Source organism: Cynocephalus volans, chromosome 1 (assembly GCF_027409185.1).
Source record: "Cynocephalus volans isolate mCynVol1 chromosome 1, mCynVol1.pri, whole genome shotgun sequence".
NCBI lineage: Eukaryota > Metazoa > Chordata > Mammalia > Dermoptera > Cynocephalidae > Cynocephalus > Cynocephalus volans.
Genome location: NC_084460.1, coordinates 38,856,596 through 38,880,701, shown reverse-complemented (window position 1 = coordinate 38,880,701; position 24,106 = coordinate 38,856,596). Strand labels below are relative to the sequence as shown.

General features: G+C 47.3%; 2 protein-coding genes and 1 pseudogene across 3 annotated transcripts in view; 1 reads left to right on the top strand and 2 right to left on the bottom strand.

Annotated features, from left to right (window-relative positions):
* The first annotated feature begins 255 nt into the window (after positions 1-255).
* Positions 256-705, top strand: GTSF1L (gametocyte specific factor 1 like). Its single transcript, XM_063088134.1, has 2 exons — positions 256-534; positions 610-705. Exons 1-2 carry the CDS (start codon positions 256-258, stop codon positions 703-705), a joined length of 375 nt encoding a protein of 124 aa, XP_062944204.1.
* A 9,676-nt stretch (positions 706-10,381) lies between these two features.
* LOC134366067 (U2 spliceosomal RNA) lies at positions 10,382-10,562 on the bottom strand (annotated as a pseudogene).
* A 1,872-nt stretch (positions 10,563-12,434) lies between these two features.
* MYBL2 (MYB proto-oncogene like 2) overlaps positions 12,435-24,106 on the bottom strand; it is a 40,187-nt gene continuing 28,515 nt past the window's right edge. For both annotated transcript variants that reach the window (XM_063101557.1, XM_063101561.1), the window contains 6 exons: positions 22,862-23,001; positions 17,629-17,728; positions 16,113-16,226; positions 14,704-14,808; positions 13,203-13,352; positions 12,435-12,563 (listed from right to left, as the gene is read on the bottom strand). In XM_063101557.1, the coding sequence (XP_062957627.1) occupies positions 12,435-12,563; positions 13,203-13,352; positions 14,704-14,808; positions 16,113-16,226; positions 17,629-17,728; positions 22,862-23,001 (738 nt within the window). The remainder of the gene's footprint in view (positions 12,564-13,202; positions 13,353-14,703; positions 14,809-16,112; positions 16,227-17,628; positions 17,729-22,861; positions 23,002-24,106) is intronic.

Here is a 24,106-nt window from a genome sequence, read left to right as displayed (position 1 = left end):
TTTGGTTCCTGCAGTTTTTCTCTCTCACGTGCCATTTGCTAGCTTTGTTCTCTGAGTAGTTTCTTCTGACAGCTCCTCATCCCTCTTCTAATCCCCTACTCGTGACCCCAGAACAAGTTAAGACCTTCGTCTACAACGTTCCAAGGGCCAACGCTAGGCAGAAGACAGCTCCATCCTTACAACAGGGCTTTTCCACGTGGGACATTTCATTTAGACTCTGGGCAGTGAGACACTCTACTTCAAGAACAATTTCTCATGGAGCCAGAAGCCTTCGAAATTTGCCCTTATAATCCTCACCACCAAATCCCACACAGCAGATTCCAGTACCACCTGGCATTATGCAGGAGAAAGAACCCCAAGAAAGCCAAAAAGATGGCCAGCTGCAAATATAACGCCTGCCATGTGGTCCCCATCAAAAAGCTGGAGGAACACGAGGCTGCCTGTGTCAACAGAAGCTCCGTGGAGGAAAAGGACACCTTGAGCCCTCTGAAAGCTAATCTTCCAAGTTCAGAGCAGAATGATGACCCCCTGCAGGTCTCCCCCTGGCTTTCCAACCCCAATATCTGGAATGTTGATGGTGCTAATTGCCCCCCTATGTTTGTTCTCAAGACTTTTCTTCCCAAAAAGCTTTTTTGTAACAGTAACACAAGAGAGTCAGAGAGAGAGGAGACTAGCACCCAGAAGACCCTCAGATCAGGAGAGTAAAATGCCAGCAGGAGAAACACATATCTCCTAAATGCCTGAAAGGATACATACCTCATCAGAATAAAAGGCGTGCAAAGTAATCTACACTAGCACACCTTTTTCTTTTTCACCTAGCAGATTGGCAAATCACAAAAAGGTTAAAAATATTCAGCTGGGAAAGGGAGTGGGGGAGGCAAAACAGCCATTTTCATAACATTGGTGAGAATAAGTTGATACAATCTCCATGGAGGGCAACTTGACAATAGCTATAAAAATTATCAATGCACATAGGCTTTGATTGAGCAAGTTCAATTCCAGGACTTCATCCTGTAAATATATTCACACGTGGAAAATGAGGTAAGTACACAGTTATTCATTGCAGCAGCATGTGTCAGGAAAAGGTCAGAAATGACCTAAATATCCATTGGGATGGCCTGATTAAATGAAGTGTGGTGCAACCATAGTGAAATAGTATGCTGCCATGAAAAAAACAAGCTTTTTGTTCTAATATGGAAAGACTAAGAAATATTGTTTAACTCAGAGGTCAGCATGCTTTTTCTGCAAAGGGCCAGATAGTAAATATTTTAGGCTTTATCAGCCATGCAGTCTGTCACAACCACTTGGCTCTGCCATTGTAGCATGAAAGCAGCCACAGGTAATAGGTAAACAAATGATTGTAGGTTCCAATAAGACTATTTACAGAAGCAGGTGGCAGACTAGATTTGGCCAGTGGGCCACAGTTTGCCAACCCCTTCTTTAACTGATAAAAGCCAAGTTTGGAATAGTCTATATAGATGTGAATATGTATATGCTTTTATTTGCAGAAAATTTCTCTTCAAGGGTACACTAGAACAGGGGTCTGCTCACAAAGCCTAAACTGATTACTATCTGATCCCTCACAGATAAAGTTTGCTTTTTCTGGAAAGAAGAGAGACTTCTTCACTAGAAACTAACATCTGCTGCCTCCAGGGAAGACCATTATGTGGGACAGGGAAGAGAGACCTTCCTTTATTAAAGACCCTTTAATACCTTTTACATGTGAATACATGTGAATGTGTTATCTGGTCAAAAAAAATACATATTTTTTTTAAGTAGCAGGTAGAAGACTTAGGTCTTCTGAAACTTTTTCAGGAGAAAGTCTTAACTGCTAAGGTTTTTTTTGGTAGCTGGCCAGTATGGGGATCTGAACCTGTGACCTTGGTGTTATGAGGCTGTGCTCTAACCAACTGACCTAACTGGTCAGCCCTAAGCTTTTGTTTTTTTTAAGAAATCATAACTTTGCCATCCCCCGGTCCCTTCAACTGTTTCCACAAAGAATTAAATAAAGATTTCTTCTTGGGGAGAAAAAAAAAAAGATTAATAAAGTGCATGAATTAGGGAATTGCTATACAGGAAGGAGGGGAAATAAGAAAGTGGTGTGAAGGGTATATTTATATACATACATCTGTAAACTAAACTATAGGCCAATTGGGCAAGAAAAAAGAAAAAATCTGATCTGGGTTATGAATGAGGCAAATTGGACATGAGTTAATAATTGGCAAAGCTGAGTGAGAACAAATTTTACTATTCTCTCGACTTCTGTATAAATTTATTTTACCATTTTACCATGCTACTTTTACACAAACTTAAAATCTTTCATAATAAAAAGTTTTAAATATTTTTGAGGGTACTTCAGAAAGTTCATGGAAAAATTCATAGTTATCTTCCAATTCTATTTTTCCACCAATTTTTAAAAGTATTCTCATATATAAACTAAATACAGTATGGTATCCTGGACTGGATTCTGGAACAAAAAAAGACATTAGTGGAAAAACTTGTGAAATCTTGTGAAATAAAGACTGGAGTTTAACTAATAGTATTGTACCAATGTTGACTTCTTAGTTTTGTTAACTGCATCATAGTTTTGTAAGATGTTCACATTAGGGGAAGCTGGGTGAAGGGTATATGGGAATTCTACCTACTATCTTTGAAGTTTTCTGTGAATCTAAAATAATTTCAAAATAAAAAGTTTAAGCACACACACACAGAGAGCAAAGAGCAACATGGTAGATACAAGAATGGACTCTTGTGCCATACTGTCTGGGGTTGAATCTCAGCTCTACCACCTGTTGGCTGCTAGACTTTGTGATTGTATCTTCATCCACAAAGAAGATATGATAAGTTCCATATGATTGTGAGGAGGATTAAGTGATTTAAAACAAGTAAGATTATTAGGACAGTGTTTAATACATATGAAGCCCTCAATTAAAGCTAACTACTAGTTGTGGTGATATCACTCAGCAAGAAGAAAATGTAATGGGGTAAGAAAAACAATGATAGTAAATTTATAAAATATGTAAACAAATTTAATCAACTGAGAAAATAATCAATTTTTTTGCGTTTAAAATGATTTTTAAAACTTATAGTTTAAATAAAAGGTTCAGGGAGGTTATTGTCAGGAAGATAGAAACATTGAATAACAAATATGTGTATTAAAATGTTTAAATAGCCTCTAAAATAAAATATTTTATATTTTCCAAACCAGACAAGAGGAGAAAAGAGACCAGATCACAGAACACTTTATAAATTCAACAAAGAAGACAAAAAAAAAAAAAAAAAAAAAGGAATAGTAAAGGGAAAACACAAAATTAAATGGTAGAAATCAATTCAAATATGTTAACAAATCATATAAATGTAAAGGGATTTAACTCACCTGTTTAAAAACATCCTATTTAACTTATTGAATCAAATACATGTCCATTTTGATCAATAATAGAAAATATCTTTGAACCAGAAGTGGTAGCAAACGTGAAATGTGAGCCAGCACCTCTCATGCACATAACAGACATCACTAATCAATCACAGCACTCCTCCTGGAGCCTGGACAACACCTCCAGGAGCCTTCTCAACATAACAGTGACAGAATCAGCTCTATCTTGCTCTGTCTCGGCAGAGCCCCCTGAGGGCAGGGCTTCCACTGGGCCCACTCTCACCCTCATGGCCCAACTCAAGATGTTTCAGAAAGAGTAGGGAAATACAGAGGCTTAAAACACCCGCCTGGAGATCTGGGAGAAGAGTCCAAGCAAGAAAGGAATTTCTATTCTAAATTTCTGGCTAGATCTCAGCCAGCTGTTCCCTCCCCTCCTCCTCATCCCTGCCTCCACTGGGCTTGTCCCCAGGAAAACAATCATAAAGAATCACAGAGGTGATAGTGAGCACAGCAAGCAAATGTGGAAGTTGGCACCGGTGACTGAATCACAAGGGAGAGCTGGCAAACAGGCTGGCGAAAAAGGCAGCTCCACCAGCCCTGGGCAGCAGTGGGCGAGCTTTCCAAGTTGATGCTTGAGGGTTCCCAGCAAAGAGGGAGCCTAGCGGATAAAGCTTTTTTCTGGGGCTCTGGCTGAGAGAGGAAGGAGCGGAAAAAGAGGGGAGCTACATTTGGGCCAGGTGCCTTGCAGCTGTTATTTTATTAAGACCTGGCCACCACACTGAGGAGCCAGTCTGTTTATTTCCAATATACAGATAGGAAAAGTGAGTCTCAGACAAGCTAAATAACTTGCCTTGGTTCACACAGCTGGTACGAGAAAAGTGACCTAATTAAATTGAACCCATCCCAGCAATTCCACTCCTAGATATGTATAAACCAGAAATGTGTACAAGAGTTCATCAGAATAACAGCAGTATTAGTACTAGCCAGACTGGAAACTATCCACCCGGCCTTTGGGAGATTAGGTAAATTATGGAAAAGACACACAATGGAATACTAGACAATTTTCTCTATTTCAAAATTGAGAAAAATAGATTTTAAACGTTCTCACCACACACACATACACACAAAAGATTATGTGAGGTGATGGATATGTTAATTAGCTTGATTTAATCATTCCACAGTGCATACGTATATCAAAACATCACATCATACCCCATAAATATATACAAGTATTCTTTGTCAATTAAAAATCAAATGGACAGTCATGATAATGAACAAACTTATAACTACCCAAATCAACCTGTGTATGTCTCACATAATGTGAACTTCGGTTTACACAACACCAAACAAATAAAAAAGGCAAAACAAATCTTGTGATATATGAAGTCAGGATGGTGTTTGCCCTTGGCCGGGTGGAGGGAAGACTTTCCAGGTCCAGGTTGTGTTCTGTGTTCTTCGTTTTTTTGCGGCTGGCTGGTACAGTGATCCGAACCCTTGACCTTTGTGTTCTAACACTGCGCTCTAACCAGCTGAGGTCACTGACCAGCGTTTGTGCACTCTTTTGAACTGGGTGCTGGGTTACATGAGCCTGTTCACTTTGTGAAAATTCATCCACATCCATTTGGGATTTGCACACTTTTATGTATGTATGCTGCACTTCCTTGGAAAGCTTTTAAAAACTGAACCTACATCTAATGCTTATGTTTTTTCCACTGCACCACACTTCTTCCCTGATTGACATAAATGATGACATGGGACAGGGCACACTAGAGTGCTAGCCTTGAAATCCAAGGCTAAGCTCAAGTTCTGACTTGGCCACTATCCAGTAACTTCCTCCAGAGCACTCAACTGAAACACGGCCACTAATTTCTCCTGTGCAGAGTTTGTTGTATATAAGCAAGGAATGAGAAAGCATTTTGTAATAACATGATAACGGCCCATATGATCTGAACACCAAGTACGTTTCAATGTTCTCTCCAATCCCTTCAGTACCTCTGAAAGTTTAAGAATTCTCTCCTATTTTATAGCTGAAGACCCCAAGGCTCTGTACAATGAAGAGACATACAACTATTAATAGCCAAGCTGGGATTTATGTATAAGTTTATCTGGTCCAAAGTCAGAGCTTTATCCAGGGCTACCAGGAGAACCATGGAGAGTTTGCCAGATGCCATGAGCCCCAATCAAGATACAGCATAGTCACAATGGCTTTGGATTCCAGAATCCTTCACCCACTTGTTTCCAGCAAAGTTCTGGGAACCACAGGTCTCCTAAGTTCCTCCACTACCCTGTTGAACTCAGGGCTCCTTGTCCATTTTCCTCTGGGGCTTTTTAGTGGACACAAGTCTATCTTCTGTATCAGCTAGTTATTGCTAAGATAATGCTGAGTAACAAAACCACCCCAACATCCAATGGCTTAAAACATTCTTATCACGTATCATTTGGAGATTTTCTAATCTAGGTCCACAAAAAGTCAGCCAAAAAATGAGGTTATTAAATATTTGGACAAAAGCTATAATGACCTAATGGACAAAAATGGGACACTGCCCCCAACGCCAGCAGAGTACACATTCTTTAAAGATGCATGAAGTATATTTATAAAATTAGTCATATGTTCAGCCATGAAACAAGTCTCAACAAATTTCAAAGATTGGAAACCACACAGGTTGTTCCCTGACCACAGTAGAATTAAGCTAGAAATCAGCAATAAAAAACAACAAAGCCTTCGCCATCCCTCTGGTCCTAGCTGCCCTAGGATTTTCTCTCTGCCCCATTGCTTCATGGCAGGGAGAGACATTTACTTAGCACCTACTGTGTACCAGGCCTGTGCTTCTCTCTGGCCAGAGTACAGAGACTCTTTCTCAGGGAGAAGACAGACATCCTCTTAACTACCCCTTTCTGAAGGGCATTTGAGATACAGGTTCTACACCTGTCCTTGTCAGACTGTCCCATTCATTACGTAACTTTAACCTAAATACCTACAGTTTAGCACCAGTTAATACACAAGTAAAATACCTTAATCCTGACCAGTTGAGACCACCGATCTGTATCAACAAAAAGTTCAACTCCAAGCTCATCGAAATTCAGCTTTAATTACTTTCAGACATGTCTGGTCAAAGGTGGAAACATAAAATTAATCTTACAGGTGGTCTGTTCACTGTCATTACTAAATCAAAGCCTCAGGGATCTCTCTGGAAACAACTAGACCCCAGAATTATTTCACACGGGGTCTGCTGAGAAAGTGGCTAATTCAGACTCTCCAGCTTTTATTTGTGGCCTATCAACTACCTGTCCTGGGAGCCCAATTTCCCTTTAAAGCAACTTTCCAAACACCCCTACCCCATACTCACTCTAATAACTTTATATATTACAAGGAGGGGACTTTTTTCTCTAGATAAAGAATCATTTTCTTCAACATTGCTGTCCAACAACAGAGCTGGCTTCCAGGTAATAGAGTCACCTCTCTCTGTCAGTGGAGGTGTTAAAGCAAAGGCCAGGAACTTGCATGAAGAGGATGCTGAAGAGGGGCCTGAAAGTGAGAAAAATGCTTTAAGGACCTTCTGTGGATGTCAAGGACCTTCTTTACCTGCTGCCACAAACACACCAATGGCCACCAGGTGGCAACAGAGTGTCACCATAATTGCACTGCCTTTAACCAGCCCAGCATTCAGCTTTTCCTGAAAATAGCCCAAACCTGATTGAGACAAAATATAAACAACTAAAATTAAAAATGGAATTGCCATATGATCCAGCAATCCCATTTCTGTTCCAAAAGAATTCAAAGCAGCGTCTCAAAGAGATATTTGTACACCTGTGTTTACAGCATTATTCAGAAGAGCCAAAAGGTGGAAGGAAGCAAAGCAAAAAATCAAAGAGAAAAGAAAAATAAACAACAACAACAACAACAACAACAACAAAAGATGGAAGCAACCCAGGTGTCCATCGAGGGATGGGTGGATAAACAAACTGTGGTACATACATACACCGCAGCATATTCAGTCTTAAAAAGAAAGGAGACCAGCCGGTTAGCTGAGTTGTTACAGCATGGTGTTGTAACACCAAGATCAAGGGTTCAGATCCCTGTACTGGCTGGCCACCAAAAAAAGAAAAAAAAAAAAAAAAAGAGGAAATTCTGACACATGCTACAACAGGGATGAGTCTTGATATTATGCTAAGTGAAATAAGCCAATCACAAAAGTACAAATACTGTATGATTCCACCTATATGAGCTGTCAAATTCAGAGACAGAAAGTGCAATGGTGGTTGCCAGGGGCTGAGGTGAGGGAGAATGGACAGGGTATTGTTTAATAGGTACAGTTTCAATTTTGCAAGATGAAATAGTTCTGGAGATTGGGTGCACAGCAATGAATACACTTAACACGACTGAGCTGTATACTTATAAAAAATTGGGACGGTAAATTTTATGTTATGTGTTTTTACCACAATTTAAAAAACAAAATAGAAACAACTAACCGAACCCAACTTGTAGACGGGATCTAGGATTATCAGTCATGAACACAGACTGAGAGGTAGGCCTTCAGAGTTGCTTTAAGTCCCCTGTAGGACCCTGGGCACTGTGGGACAGGTGAGGATTGATGGAGGGCATTATCTGATCTGGGACAGGGAATCCTGCATCTGGAAGGAGGAGGAGGGGGCGTGACTCTGGGAAGAGGCCTCTGGGCCTTGAAGCGGCTGGGTCTGGCCAGCTGGAGTGGATGAAGCAGGAGATTCCTTCTATTAAGACACATGTGCAACTCTCAGTCCACAGACACTTTTTGGTCAGGCCCTATGGTCACACAGCAGAAAGCCAGGTCTTCCCTTGCCCTTGGCAAGAGAGCAACATTATTTAGGGCAATTTGATATGAAGATCATTAGCTCACAAACGCCGAACAGTTGCCAAAGTATTGCTGATCTCTCTGGGTTTTCATCATTCCTTCAAAGAAATATTTATTGAGCACCTGCTATGCGCCAGGCACTAACTGGGTGCTGGGGATAAAGCAGTGAACACAACAGGTATAGTCTCTGCTCGCTTGGAGGTTTTGTGTGAGTGGAAAGAGTCGTGCAATAAATTAGCACAACATGTGTATAATCGCAGGTACGGACAAGGTCTTCCCAAGTGGATACTGCATGGCCTGAGAGGCAAAGGCAGGGTGGAGGGGGTGCAGGCATCTGCCTCACCGTAGTAACCACATAGCGCACAAAGCCTACCTCTTATCTGCCAGCACAGACTTCTTGAATGGAGTGAGGTTCTAGGAGATGCTATGGAGATCAAGGAAGAAAAAAAGGTAGCAACAGTCCTAAAATCTCCAAATACTGAATTTTATTAATTAATTAACAAAAAATTTGGGACCTTATATTTTTACCCCAAGCAGATGAACACATCACTCACATCCATGAGTCATTCCCAACTCAGCATCATCTGGGACCTTCTAAGAAATGCATCATCTCAGGCTCCATATGAGACCTTATGAATCAGAATCTGCATGTGAACAAGATCCTGAATCATTCATTTACACATCCAGAATTTGAGAAGCATTTTATTAGACGATTAACAATGGTTACCTCTGGGGAAAGTGGGGGTGCATGGGTGAAAGGAAATATCTACCTTTTAATTTATATACTTCTATATTACTTGAACTCTGTGTAAGGCTTTTATAATTTAAAAAATAGAAAAATATGTAATAAGAACATCTTAGAAAACTCCCTTTATTAAAGGAGAGATATAAAAATGCAAATAAATGTTTTACTATATATTTTAAACATTATAAAGAAGCACCCTATACCTAAACATCTATCCCTAACAGCTTCCCTGAATGTCTTTACCTCCTCCACCTCACCAGGGGAGCCTGGTCCTGCTCCCAACCCCTGCAACTTCCTCAAGAGAAGAAAGCCATTCTTCCCCTCTACTTGGAGTTCTATGTGATTGGGAGGCAAGCTTCTCACTGCCAAGCTCTGCTCCTCCACCCTTGTGCTGGCCTAAACCCAGGTTTGAACCATCCATCAGCTGTGACCTTGCCCTGCCCTAGTCCCTGCCCTGCCCGCCCTGAGAACCAGGACATCTGATCAGTTTATCCCAGATCACACAAGTACCCACAAGTCCCAGTCAGCTTCCACTGCAGAACAAACCACCCCAACACTTAGTGGCTTAAAACAATACCAATTTATATTGCTCATGAGTCTGTGAGCAGCTGGGCAGTTCCTCGGGTCTGGGCCAGATCAGGTGAGGCTGAATGGTTTAGGATGGCCTCACTCACTGTCTGGAGTCGCAACTGGGACAGCTGGAGTTCTCACCTCCTCAAGCAGACTCTGCCAGAGTCCCTTTGGGCAAAGCAAGTCACGTGACCTGCTCAAGGGCGTGGCTGCAGGGAGCAGGGATTCATTGGGACACTTACTCTAGTCATCTACCACAGCCTCTGTATCTGTTGACATGTCACCTTCATCTCCAGACCATGTTAGCCATCAAATGCCAGGCATCCATCTGGATCTTGTCAGAACTCTCACCCTCCTTTCCCTCCTGCCTGTGCATCTCCCAGGCCAACCCCAGCACTCCCACCCTGTACTCCCACCCTGAACCCAGGCCTCTTGCCCTCAGCTCTCTGGCAAACTCCCTCTTGCTCATCACACTAGCCTAGAAAACACCAGCCCTGATCAACCCAGATGACTGAGGTCTCGCAGTTGCTGGGCCCCACAGTGCACTGTAGTGCCCCCAAACACGTAGTCAAACAGCTGGACCCAGCCCTAAGTGGCCACCAGTCCCCCCTCCCTGTCCTCATGGTGGCCGGAGGCTATGTCAAACCTTCTGACTGAAACCTGACACCTCCCCACTTCCTCTCAGTGACAACCTGGCCCCTGTGGCCTTCCCTTCTTCACTTTTCTTCAAAGCTCCTATGACTCTGGCATGTTCTATACAGATTTGTTGGCTTAAGTTTTCTCTGCACTCTCTAGAATTTAACCACCATGAGAACAAGTTTGTTTTTTGGTTTGGGTTGGTTTTTTTTTTTCTCTCCCCGAAGGGGGTGCACCATTCCAGGAGGGACTACAGTACCAGGCTGATGCGTGGAGTGGACGGAGCGAGCACCTATCCTACTTCCAAAAATCCATTTAATATTTCCTCAGATAGAGGAAGTGTCAGATATTAAGCTTATAAGAACAGATACTACACTTGATCTCAGCCAAAAAGCCAGGAGGTGATTAGTTTGGGGTTTTAACTGTTGTATCTTCAGCCCGAGAATCATGCCTGGCAAACGGCGGGGTTAGAGAGACTCTCAATAGGTGTTCATTTAATGCGTGAACCAAAGAACAAGCCCACAGTGAAGAGCTTGCAGGGAGGATGGTGCTAAGAAGCTTGCAGCCCCTTCCACAAGGATAGGGAAAGGCATCAGGGACAGCCCCTGACAATAAGAGACCATGGGCAGGAGAGGGCGCTGGGTGAACAGCCCCTGGAGTGTGGGTGGCCAGCCAGTCCATCAGAACGTGGCTGCAGACCCCTGAATGACAATCACCTGGGGGAGGTGGCTAGATCCCCATTTTCAGGCTCCACCCCAGGTGTCTACGGTTCACTCAGGTTGGATGGCCTGGGAATCTGCATCTTTAGCCAGTGGTAGGAAACCCTGCAGTGCACTGCCTCTTTGACGAAGGTGTCCCACAAACACTGAGTGTTGGTGTGAAGCCTAGGAGATGAAGCAACCCAGCCCCCAACCTCACCGTGTGCAGGGTCACCCATCAACACCTACAGCCCTGTGCAGCAGGTAGGACAGAGTCCTGGCCCCTCCTTGGCTCTGAAGCAGGAACTGGGACACAGCCAGACTCACATAGGGTGTGCCTGGGTGTGGCTGGACAAAGGTGTCTGGAGAGGGCTCCACCATGCTGAGTGAGGGACCCCATGTGTGAGCACAGCAGGGAGGGGTGTGCCTGAGGTCTGATAGACCTGAACACTGGTGTCCTAACTCAGTCCTCATCTCTTGCCCCAGGAGAGAACCAGTCCTCGAGTGTCCCTTGGCAACAAGGTTCTGAAGCCAGGTCTTGTGCGGGTCTGCCCCAGGCCCACTCAACCTCAGCCCCCAGGCTGGCCATGTACCTACCCCATCCCACAAACGCCACTGCTGAAAACACCACTTCCTGATGTAGACCGTCTCAGACTTGGCATCTCCCCCTCTTCAATCCCCAGGGATTCTTCCTGATTACCAGCAGGACAGGCTACAGCCAAAACCGCTGCCACCACCTTAGGAATTTAGGGCCACCAGGGCAGAGGGTCTGGCCCGATCCAGCTGCCTGTCACTCCTTGTTTACTGTTCTGGCCTAGGAGCGGAGCTTAGCTTGAGGTAGGGGCTCATTGGATGCCAGGTGAGCCATCCATGGCAAGGGCCAAGCAAGGCCTGAATGCACCAGCCCACCACCCTCTCCTGCTCCCAGGCTCTGCCCACCCACCCCCACCCAATGGCTGAGGGTCCTCAGAGCTTTACAGAGATGCCCACTAGGAGCAGAGACAAGAGAAACTGCTCCCACCTCACTGGGCCCCTCTGGGGGAAAGGTCCAGAGCCCCTAAACAGACAAGGCTGCACTCTGAGGATGAGGGCCTAGATCCCTACATCCCAGAAAGGGCCCTGAGGACAGTCACCAGGGAACCATGAGCAGCGTCCAGGAGAAAGGTAGGGTCCAAAGCAGCACATGGAGAAAAGCAATTTTATTCTTTCAAAGAAATGTTCTAATAGGGGTTGAGGAAAGGAGCATCCCTGGCCATGCCGCCCACCCTAGGTAGGGGTCTGAGATGAGCCCAGGCCTGACCAGGGCTTGGGAGAATCTGACTGGGCTCCCTGTGGCACTACACAGGGGACCAGGCAGGTCCAGTGGGACTTTGTTCTGTTAGCACCAGGAACTGACCAAAGCTAAACTTGGCAAAAGGACAGTGGTGGCCTATTTGCTTCCACCTGAGCAGTCTGGGGAGGGGCTGGCAGCAGAAGGCTCCCTGCAGGTTGTCACCTGAGAGTGACTCTCACATTCACAGACCTGCTCTGCTCCCCCAGCCCCTGTAAACATGAGAACAGGCTCGTGATCCCCAAGCCCCTCAGGACAAGATGAGGGTCCGAGATGTGTGGCTAGGCTTCAAGCGGCCCAGGAGCTGCCGAGCTTTCTCTTGCATGAAGAGCTGGTCCCTGGTCCCCCCACAGGCCACCGTCTTCCAGGCACTGGTCATCTGGGAGGAGGCAAGATGGTTACCATCCTGCAGGGACAATGTACTCCCAGCAATCCTGGTGATGTGGCCGGGGAGGGAAGGGCTAGGGGGCATTTCTACGAGCCTCCCTCCCTCTAGAAGCCAGAGCCTTCTTGTGCTCTCTCCACCTCCTGGATAGCCCTGGGGAAGTCATTCTCCATCTGAGCTTCCTGTAAAGAGGAGGCTGGACCAGGAGACAGGGCTGCAACCCTGATGCAGCCAGCACCAGCCCCACAAGAAAAAGCCTCAGCCAATCAAGATGGCCAGAAGGAGCAGTGAGAAGGTTCATGTGCGCAGACACTGAGATGCAGCCCAGGGCCAGCCCTGCCCTTGAGGACAGACATGCACTAAGCACACCAAATACACAGAGAATGACTTAGTCAAAAGGGAGACCCAGGCCATAAAAGAGGGAATGGCGGGGAGGGGCTGACCCAGCACGTGGGGTCAGGGACAGCTTCCCTGAGGAAGTGGCATTTGGACTAAGATCAGGAGAATAAGTTAATCAAGCAAACACCACAGAAAGACAGCAGGAAGGGCACTCGGACAGAGGGAACAGCCTGTGCAAAGGCCCTGAGGTGAGAAGAGTGGCAGGACAAGACCCCCAGGATGGCCAGCACTCACAGGGGCAGGTGTCAGAAAGTGGCTTCGGGGCTTCTGGGCTGCCACTGCCTTCTCGGGCTTGGGCTGTAGGAAGCCCTGGTTAAGAAGGCTGTTATCCTCTTTGATGCCTGACAGGGTGAGGCCGGAGGAGCTTGATGGGACATTTGTTGGCTGAAATCAAAACCAAGGCAAAGAGTCACTCACAAGCTCTTAGTGGGAAGAAGAAAAAACACATTCACGTCCCTGCACCACTGGTGGCTAATGAGATTTTGGGCAGGACGCAAACTTCTCTAAGCCTCAGTTTCCTCTTCCAGGTAGAGAGTTTAAATGAACTTATTTTATCTTTCCTACTTAAAAGATTGAGCAAAGAACTCAATCTTCTTTTAAAGAACTTTCTTACTTAAAAGATGAAATAAGAAAACATTTGTGAAGTACCCATTCAGAGCCTGGCACTTAGCAAACACTCCATAATGCCGGCTCCTTTCATATGAAGCCTCGGGAAGAGCCCAGTTCTCCTGGTCCCAGAAACATCCGGGAGCAGCAGAGATGCAGCACCAGCCTGCAAAACCTGGAGGAGCTGCACCAAGCACCTCCACATCCTCCCAGCCTCCCTGCTCTGCCTGGCACTCTGCCCTCCTGCCAGTCTACTTGGACTCGGTACTTTTTCTAGAGCCAAGAAGCTGGGGCTCAGGGAAGCTGAGCAATCCCAGGGAGCAAGTGGTAGTGGCAGGACTCAAACCCAGGCCCATGTGACTCAGAATCTGTGCTCTTCACCACTTGCCCTAACATGTTTTTTTCTTGGTAATATGGCTGGAGTGTACTCAGTTGCCAGCCTGGCAGGGAAACCCAGCCAGAGGGAGGTTTCTCTGCAAGGACCAAGTACAGCAGTTGTGTTTTGCGAGATCTGGTCAGGCAAGACCTCTGTTCGTGACCCCTGCCACACCTCTCACTGCCTCCCCACCAGGAGCCAGGGCAAGGGGGCTCACCCCACTGCCAGCTGTGAGGGATCAGCAGCGTGGCAAGGTTGCTGGGGGCCTATAGGCAATGTTATCCTCCTGAGGTTGCCTGACACAGCAAGTGCGCTGGCCTGAGAGCTGAATTGCACCAACCCAGGGCTGACATGTCCCCCACCCACCTGGCTATGCTGAGGCACATCATTGATCCTCTCTGGGGTCACCCCTATGAGCAGAAAGCAAGGGAAGATGCTGGAGGCCCAGATGTGTGGCTTCCCAACATGTTCCAGCAATGCAACACTTGCCAAACAAAGCCTTCCATGAGAGGAACAGGCAGAGCTGCTGACGGAAGCCAGGTGGGTGCCCAGACCCACCTCCCTGATATCTCCCTCCCTGTGGAGCCCCGCATTCCGGAAGCCCAGCGTGAGAATCACTAGACCACCGCACCTTGAGGGTCCTCCACAACTAAAGGGTTCCAGAGGCAGAGGCTTCCAGAGAGACTCCCTTCTCCCTGGGGCAGAAGAGTGCTCTGCAGTTCTGCAGTGGGGCAAGGGTGGCCAACCCCTTACCAAAGACAGGGACTTGGGCAGTGTGGACATCATCAGCTTCATGTCCTCATCCATGATGTCAAGAGCCAGGGACTTGCGGACTTTCTTGATGGGGCTCCGCCGCAGCTGAGGGTTAGGGAGGAAGGAGGCGGTTAGGGTGGGCGTCGGGGATTCCTGTGGCCAGCGCCTTGATGACAATGGTCACAGAACTAGGTCCTGCTGCAGAGAAGCCTATGAGCAAGACCCAGCTAGAGGGATTTGTTGTCAGGGGCGTGGGGGCATCGGAGGCTTAGGTACCATGACAGACTCTGTGCCCAGGGTGGACCCTTTCTTGCCAGATGCTGTGGCAGTGAGTGAGAATGCAACACGAACCTCCACCCCTGAATGGACCACACACACCCCTAAACAGGCCCAGCAGAGACTCATCCAAGTGACACCTCAGACACCTACCCGACAAATGGTGTGCAAGTATAGGACCCCTTGGAACAGGCCGTTCTACGAACATCTGTCACAAGGAACACTCAACCCTAACCCTGCACCTCTTATGAGCAGGTCAGGGGTCTGCTCCAATACTAGGGAGGACTCCCCTCCCCAACCCAACGGTGTTACCACATAGGTGGTGCCCTGGCTAGGGACTACCATCGACACCAAGGAGAGGCCACGGAGGGCCCAAGGCTTTGGGCCAAGCTCTCTCCACTACACACAGGGGTGCTGGGCCCTCCCAAACTGCATCCCCATTGCTCTCCATAACCCACCCACCTGACAGCTTGCTCCATCCCTGTTCTCATCTCCCCCTCAAGAAGAGCAGCTGAGAAAAATGAAGCACAGAAGGAGACAGTAGGAATCTGCCCACTATTGGGAAAGCTAAAAACACAGGGCATGGGATGGGGCTGGCTAGGGAGCATGGCTGCTGTGCTAGCCTTGGGACACTCCCTTCCCTGCCCCTGTGGACTCCCAGGTGCCCCCAACCAGGGTACCTGCCAACTCTGCCTCAGCCGAACCAACTCTCCCGGCTGCTCACGTGGCCCAGACACCAGCACAGTGTCCCCTGCCTGCACCTGAGGACTCCCTCGGAGCCTCTCCTTGTGTCCTCTTTCTCCAGCCCCTCACACTGTGGGAATCAGCCTAGCTGTTTCCGCCCACTGAGCTCAGCCAAGCAGCCCCGTGTCTGCATCTGAATCGCTGCTGCAGCCCCCACGCCCAGTCAAGCCAGTGCTGGGCAAGATTGGTTCAAAGTGAAGGGAATGGTCCCGGACATGGGGTCAGTTCCATCCGTAATCACTAGGGGGCGGGCACATGGCCACATACTTTCCCAGTGCCTCCCTTTATCACCTATCCCCAGACACCCCCTCCCCACCAATAGCTCCAACTCCCCCTGCCCGAGCCATGCAGGCTGGCAGCAGGGCCTCCCCTGCCCCACAGCCACACACCCCAGGCTTCCTCTTCTGCTTCTCAGGCCTCACGTCATCCTCGATGATGAGCTCGATGCCGGCCTCGGAGCGCAGCACCTCCTTCAGGTCCTCCTCCAGGTGCGGGGTCTGGGGCTGTGGGCAGGGGTGGGACAGCCCGTGTGAGGTGGCACACTCAGGCTGTGCCAGTGTGGCACATAGCCTGCTCACGGGGACAGCAGGTCAGACCAGCCACTCCAGGCAGGAGGCCTGATACCTTGATGCCAACCTTGCGCATACCACTCACAAACATTAACAGTCTGGCCTTGGACAGCGGACTCCAACCTCAACTCCCTGAGGGCCTGCCCTGACCGGGAGCAGCCCCACACCCCACAGGAAACCTCACACAGCCCCATGCTGCAAGTGTCATCTCCTGCACGGCAGAAACTCAGGCTCAGGCATCAAGAGCCCCGCCCACGGCCACACGGCTGTAGGGTTAAAGCCTAGGCTCATCCCCTGCTTGGTTTTACACTAATGGAGAAACTCAAATCCAGTTCCCTTTCACAGGCCCAGGGGCTCCAAGCAACCTGTCCAGCCTCAGGCAGCAGAGCCTGGGAAGAGATAAGAGCTACTGTGAATGGCAGGTGTACGGTGTGACCCTCAGAAGTCACTTGAGAAGCTCCTGCACACTTTGATTACAGCTGCCAAGGTCATGAGATTTGCCCTCTCTGGCTTGTATGGACAGCAGACAGATATTTCAGCATCTCCACTCCGGCAGGAAAGGGCAATGCTCACTAGTACCTCACCTCGGCCCCATGCAACACAGTCCCTACAAACCCTGCTTAACTCAGAATCAGTCCCCATCGCATGACCAGGGGGACACTAGTCCCCAGCTTTCATAAGGCCTCCGTGCAGTGGACAGGGCAGAGGTGGGGTCTGCCATGGACCGTTCAGTACATGCTTCGCCACAACCATGCCTTTCTCTCACTTTCCACTGATTTCCAAAACACCTGCCTGTTTCAGAAAGGGCAAGGTGCTAGCTCTCTTTCTTTTTTCACGGGGAAAGTGCCACCATTGCAGCAGCTGGAGCGCAGGGGAGAGGGGCAGTGTGTGCACTGTGGGGGGAGATGCCCAGGAGGCGCTTCCTCACCAGCCCCGCCAGCCCCACTGAGGGGCTGCCCATGTTCTGTAAAGCACAGGGAGTAGGTCAAAAGGCTGAGGCCAGAGGAACAATTTGTCCTATCTTGGAATTAGGCGCGCCTCCTGAGAAGTCCTTCTCCATTCCAGCACCTGCCCGTTTTCTTCCCAGCACTCATCCTGTGCTGGAAGTACTTTAGTTACTTATCTGTCATGTGTCTAATGTTGTCTCCGCCATCCTAATTGCTAAGCTTCACCAGGACACCACTCCTCATTTATAAAATTAGGATATCTGCACCTTCTCAGGAGAGAAGAATCCAATAAGATCTCAGAGGGAAAGGGCCCTGTGAACTGTAAACGGCTGGATGAACCCCAGAGACACCACTGCGCACAGGCCAGCAGCAGGAACTACACCACATACCAGGGGCTTTAGTGGTCCGTACTTCTCCAGGGCGTTCTTGAATGGGGTTGGCGTGTGGGGAGTGTTATCCATGGAGTACTTCTGATCTGGGGTTACAAACCTGCCAGGGGTCAGAGAGAGGGCTTAGAGACAGGGTGGGGGGCAGACACTAGATACTGCTGCCCACGACCCCAACTTCCCTCCACAGGGTTTATGGACCCAGTGGTGGGGAGGGAGCCCCCTGTATGGTTCTCTTCCCATGGCACTTGCCCACCCCTGCATGACTGAGTCTGGGGCTTAGAGGAAGGGCCCTCCTCAGAAACAGAAAGGGACAGGGAAGCATCTCAGAGAGGCCAGGAGACCCAGATGGGAAACAGATGGCTGACAATGCCGTTCAGTCACAGCCCAGTCTTAGGGCTTCCCAGAACCAGGCCAGCCTGTGGCCAGGCTTTGGACACAGCAAGAGGGTGGGGGGGGGGATCCAGGAAGACTGCATGCCCGCCTGGCTCCTCTCCAGAGAGCATGTGGCGAGCAGGATGGTGGCAGCGCGTGAAGGAAAGGCAGGGTGACCTCTGGTAACAGTCGGTGAGGCCTCTGTCTTCCCAACCTCCTCGGATCCAGCATAGCAGGGGCAGAAATGTGGCGAGAATGCTGCAGCAGACAGGAACCTGGCAGTAGTCCGGCCCAGTAACAGAACTCCTGAGATACTTCTGTCAGGTGTGGACCCCCCAGGTGCGATCTCTGCATGTGATGGACAAGCCCGCAGGGGAAGAGGAAGGGGCTGAAGAGGCGTCTCCCACCCCAGAGCACAGGGCTGCAGGTGGGGAGCTGGGGTGGGCAGCTGTGGGCACACTTCAGCTCTGAGGCAGGTGCCAGGCTCCACAAGCTCAATCACCTGTGCTAGGTCCATGCAGCCTTAGTCACCTATACACACTGCCATGGCTACACTCAAGGAATAACCAGGCAGTTAGAGGACATGAGAAACACCCCAGGGAGTCAGGAACCCAGGTGTCGAGGCCAGCTCCTGCACACAGTCACTTCAGGCTGTGTGGGCCCAACTTCTCTCAGCCTCCTGGCCATCCCACGGGGAGATAAAAATCTAGAACAAGTGCAGTCCATTTTTGTCTTCCTTCCTCAGGATCCAGATTAGGCAGGGATCCCACAATATCTCCCCAAACCCTTGTTATCTCCCACACATGAAACACAGAGGTCCCCCTACTTGAGGACGAGTACGCACAGATAAGCACAGGCCAAATGAAAACATCTCCCAGTTCAAACCACAGTTCATGGGACATGGAGTTTCTCAGAAACGTGAAAAAAATCCAGAACCTCCCTAATCCATGGCATCAGCAAGGACTGAGATTCACACACGTTAGGAGACTCAGGGAGGCCGACTTAAAAAGGGAACATGAAAGGTTGCCTGGAGATGGAAAATACAATTCTGTAAGCCAGAGGCCTCAGCAGGTGAGAAACTGCAGAAAACCAAACCTGTGAATCAGAAAACAATCCCGTGATGTTCTCCTAGAGATCAATGGAATGATTTAAGATGACGAATAGGAGTATGAAGATGAAAAGGAGATGTGCAGGGCAGGCCGGTGAGCTCAGTCGCGTCAGAGCGTGGTGGTGTAACACCAGGGTCAAGGGTTCGGATTCCCACACCAGCCAGCCGCCAAAATAATAAAAAAAAAAAAATAAAGAGACATGGAGCCTGATCAAGCCCATATATAAAGGAATTCCTAAGGTCGGAGGGAAAGGGGAAGACAACAGAGAAACGGTAATTAAAGAAATAACAGCACAAACATTTTCTCAGCTCAAGGTTTGAATCTTTAGTCTGAAATGAGAACAAGGAGAGAAAAAAGTGAATAAAGGAATACCATACCTACAAATCTGAGCAATAACTAGCTCAGCTGGTTAGAGCGGGGGGTTATTACACCAAGATCAAGGGTTCAGATCACCGTACTTGGCTAGACACCAAAAAACAAACAAAAAACAAACAAAAAACAACCAAAAAGCAATTTATCTATAAAATCAAAAGAACTCTAAAAAACAATTCGACTGACCCAGAAAATGATCAAATTTTAACACAGGGAAGGTTTGCTCTTATGAAACAGTAAAGTCTTAGGGTTGTGTTCCTGGCAGCTCAAACTGGCCCAAGCCGCCTGTTGCACGGACCTGGCAAGCTCTAATACCTTTCCTGCTGTTCTTTTCTCCACCCGACTCACTACAAACTGAGAGGCCTCTTTCTGTTCCATAAGCACAAAAAGCTGTTTCTACCTTACAGCCTTTGCCTTTGCAATTCGCTGTTCCTGGATTTATTTTCCTCAGAATTCTTCATGGCTCACTCTCTCAGAAACCTCTCACCAGTACTCTGTGCTCCCCAGACCTGTATAACTTCCCCCACAGCATCTATCACCATCTGAAATATCACATACTGACTTGTGTTTTGCTTATTTGTTAATAACCTGTCCCTTCCAAGAAAACACAACCTCTATGGGCAAAAAAAAAGGGGAGGGGGGAGCAGGGATATAAAATTAGTGGGCAACTAGGCAGAGTCAGGAAGAGCTGCCAAAAAAAAAAAAAAAAAACACCTTGGAATTTAAGCCCAAATAATTCTTGCCTAGTAAGTCTTGCAAATGTCAAAAAGAATTTTCAAAGAGAAAACAAGAAAACCAAACAAGACTTTTGTGACAAGAATCTAGATTTAAAGATCAAGCAGTAGACTTCCACTCTGGCCAAAATGGAACATCAGAAACCAGACTCACCCTCCCACCTGAAACAAAAAAAGACAAGATGAAATGACAGCTTTTAAGATACTGACATCACGGCCGGCCCGTGGCTCACTCGGGAGAGTGCGGTGCTGATAAGATACTGACATCAGGCAATGAAAGAGAGTGATCCCTGAGAAACAGGAAACAAAGGAGGGAGTCCCATGACTGCTCCAGCTAACTGCGCCGAGAGACACTCGTGGCCACGGCACAAGGAGGAAAAACACAGGTTGGCCTGGCAGACTCCTGAGCCGATGAGAGGCTACTGAGGGTCCAGGGAGACCAGAGCAGCTGGAGTTCACAAGGCACGGTACAGAGCACCAACCGGTACATACATGTGAGGAAACTACCCGAGACCGGAGAAGAACCATCCAAAAAAATCAGTGAGAACAGTGCTCGACACTCACACAGGGCTGGGAATAGTGCTTATCCCACCAGCCAGATTGGAAAGGCATGGGGCTGAATACTTAACGATCCGGAACTAAACGCTGCTGTTCTGGCTCCACCTAATAAATCTTAAAAGCAAAACCTAAAAGGATCAGACTATTTCTAAGTAACTAACAGCATCCCAGAACAAAGCTCTAGAAAATTTATAGGAATACAAACATATACAGCACCCGACAAGGTAAAATTCACAACACCTGACATCTCATCAAATACGAGGGTACTTCAAAAGGTTCATGGAAAGATTCATATTACTTTTTAATTCTATTTTTCCACGAACTTTCTGAAGTATCTTCATATTACCAGGCATTCAAAGAAGCAGAAAGTAACAACCTAACAAGACTCATAATGAGAAGAACTATCCATCAACCAAAACTGACCAAGAACTGACACACATGCTCAAACGAGCAGACAAGGACATTAAAACTGTTATTATAATTGTATTTTATGTTCCAAAAGTTAAGTAGAGACAGAGGATAGACCCAAACTGAACTAGTAGAGATGAAAACTAAAATGTCTGAGATGAAAAATGCATTGGATGGGATTACTGGCAGGTTAGAAATAGCAGAGGAAATGATGAATGCACTTGAAGACACAGCAATAGAAATTATCCAAAATGAAACAGAGAAAGAAATCTCAGAAATAAAATAACTTAACATCAGTAAGCTGTGGGATAATTTCAAGCGGTCTAATATACATGTAAGGGTGGCGTGCCCTGAAAGACTGGGAGGTGGAGGACCCAGAACGTTTTTTCTTTGTCTGTTTTTTTGAAGGAGATTATCCTAATTAAGAAAATATTTTTGAAGAAATAGTGGCTGAAATTCCCTCAAACTTGATGAAAACTATAAACCCACCGATCCAAAAAAGCTCAATGAACACCAAAAACAAGAAACAAAGAAAAACACACCAAAGTATATTATACTCAAATTGTTCCAAACTGATGATAAAACAGTGCAAGCCAGAAGACAGGAGAACAACATCTTTAAAGCAGTGAAAGATAGGAACTACACCCAGGAAAAACGTCTTTCAAAAATGAAGGCAACTTTTCAGGTATACAAAAGCTGAAAGAATTTATCACCAGCAGGCCTACACTATGTTAAAGGATGAGCTTCAGAGAGAAGGAACCAGAGGGAAACACACATCTACAGAGGAATGAAGGACACGGGAAATACTTCTTTACATAGAGGAGGAGTTGGGGAGCAGGGATGAGCAGAAAATGTACCGATGCCTTTTGTGGTTCTAGCATTAAAGGCTGAGATTTAAAGTCTGGATTCTAGCTCGAATGGAAAACCATTTCTCATGAAATGTAGCTAGGTAACAATATCAATGCCTTTTGTGGTTCTAGCATCTCTGTTTTAGGGGCTAAGTCCAGGATTCTGGTTTGAATGGAGAACCATTTCTCATGAAACCTATCTATGGTATACTTGAGATCAACTGTTTAGAGACTGATTTCTGACCATGGGATTCATAAATCTTTTCTGAAATTGCATATCATCACAAGGACTAAAATTCCTGAACTGATTCCTGAGTCACATAACTCACTCGGGAAATAACAGCAATGCTTCTCCTGCAGCAAAAGTAATAAGCAGAGAAACAGTTATAAGCAGCTCCATAAAAGCAGGCTGGCGAGCAACCTGTGCAGGCTTCTGAGCAACCTGCACAGGCTTCGGGATGGGAAGTGCTGTGCTCTGTACGCTGGGCAGACAGGGTCACAGCCTCCACCCCTGACAGAGCACCAGGGAGATGTGGGTGCCAGGGACACTTAGGTCCTGAATGTAAGGGCTACTAAAACACAACGGATTTGCACTGGAAACTTACAAAAGGGGAAGAGATTATGTTTTTCGTGCATTTTAGACTCTCTGTTCCTGAGATTACAAAACTATCAGATTGAAAAATTTAAAAGAAAAGGAAAAGCAAAGGTGAAGTACCAGACTACAGGAATGAAAATGAGGAGGTGTGGTGGCCAAAAGGGAGAATGTTCTCTTGAAACAGTCTCCCCACCACCTCACCAGTGGTCCCAGGACCCGCTGCAGCGCAGCACTCACGCAGCGTGTTTCTGGTGCAAGGGTGTCTTATCCCGGTGCAGGGGCGTGGTAACCACCACCTTCTGGCTACACACGGGGGTGGATGTCAGCGAGGGGCTCTCCAGCTCCAGTGTGTCCTGTTTGTTCCAGAAGTTCAGAAACTGCAGGGAAAGGACAGGAATCAAGACAAAATGATGACCCGCATGTGGCTTCTTGAGTCCTCAGGGGGCAGGGGGAAAGACCCCTGGCCCCAGCCCGACATGTCTGCTCTGACACTGAGGTACCCTCCTGACTTATCAAGCACCAGAGGCCAAAGACTGGGACAGATCAACAGGAGCCACCAAGTAGGTTCATGTAGACCCCTGGGCTTATCTTCGCCCCAATCCTGGCTTTTGCCATCTCCACCTTCACATGCTGCTGACAGTGTAGACTGCAAGAGTAGCTCTTTTTCAGAAGAAATAAAACTAGCTCTCAACTGACCTGGAGGCAAAGGTTTGGAGAGGTGTAGATTCTTGTACTGAGTTAGAGGTGAGACTCAAATCCATGTAAGCAGACATCCATGCTCTGACGTAGCCTTTCTCCTCTCTCCCTGCCCTGAAGGTACCCGGAGAGCCACCTGCAGCCTCAGGCCACCCATAAACTGGTCTCTAGCACAGGGCAGCCACCACGCCCATCATCCCGGGCTGCTATTTGGGCAGCTTGAAGCTCTGCTGTCATCCTTCTCCAGCCCACAGCCTTCACTTGGAGCATGTCACTTGGAGCTTGAATTACGTCAAATTCATGCTGAAGCCCCAACCCCAGCACCTCAGAATGAGACTGTATTTGGAGATGGGACCTTTAAAGAGGTAATTAAGTTAAAATGAGGTCATTACGGTGGGCCTTAGTCCAATAACCAGTGTCCTTATAAGAAGTTTATTGGGCTGGCTGACTTGGTTAGAGTGTGGTGCTGATAACACCGAGGTCAAGGGTACTGGCCACCCACCATATAAAAAAGTTTATTAAATAAGAGACTGTAAGACAAAAGATAAGAGATTAGGACACAGACACACAAAGGAGGACCATGTGAGGACACAGGAAGAAGGCAGCTACCTATAAGCCAAGGAAAGAGGCCCATAAGAAAACAATGCTGCTGACACCTTGATCTTGGGCTTCTAGTCTCCACAACTGTGAGAAATACACTTCTATTGTCTAAGCTGGCCAGTCTGGTTCATTGTTATGGCAGCCTGAGCAAACTGATAGAGGGTCCATCTCGTAAACACCACTAGC

Bases quoted from the DNA above. Each gene is read 5' to 3' on its own strand.
- GTSF1L (XM_063088134.1), top strand. From the start codon at position 256: ATGGAGCCAGAAGCCTTCGAAATTTGCCCTTATAATCCTCACCACCAA. The intron at 535-609 runs GTCTCCCCCTGG...TTTGTTCTCAAG, and splicing joins AGAATGATGACCCCCTGCAG to ACTTTTCTTCCCAAAAAGCT.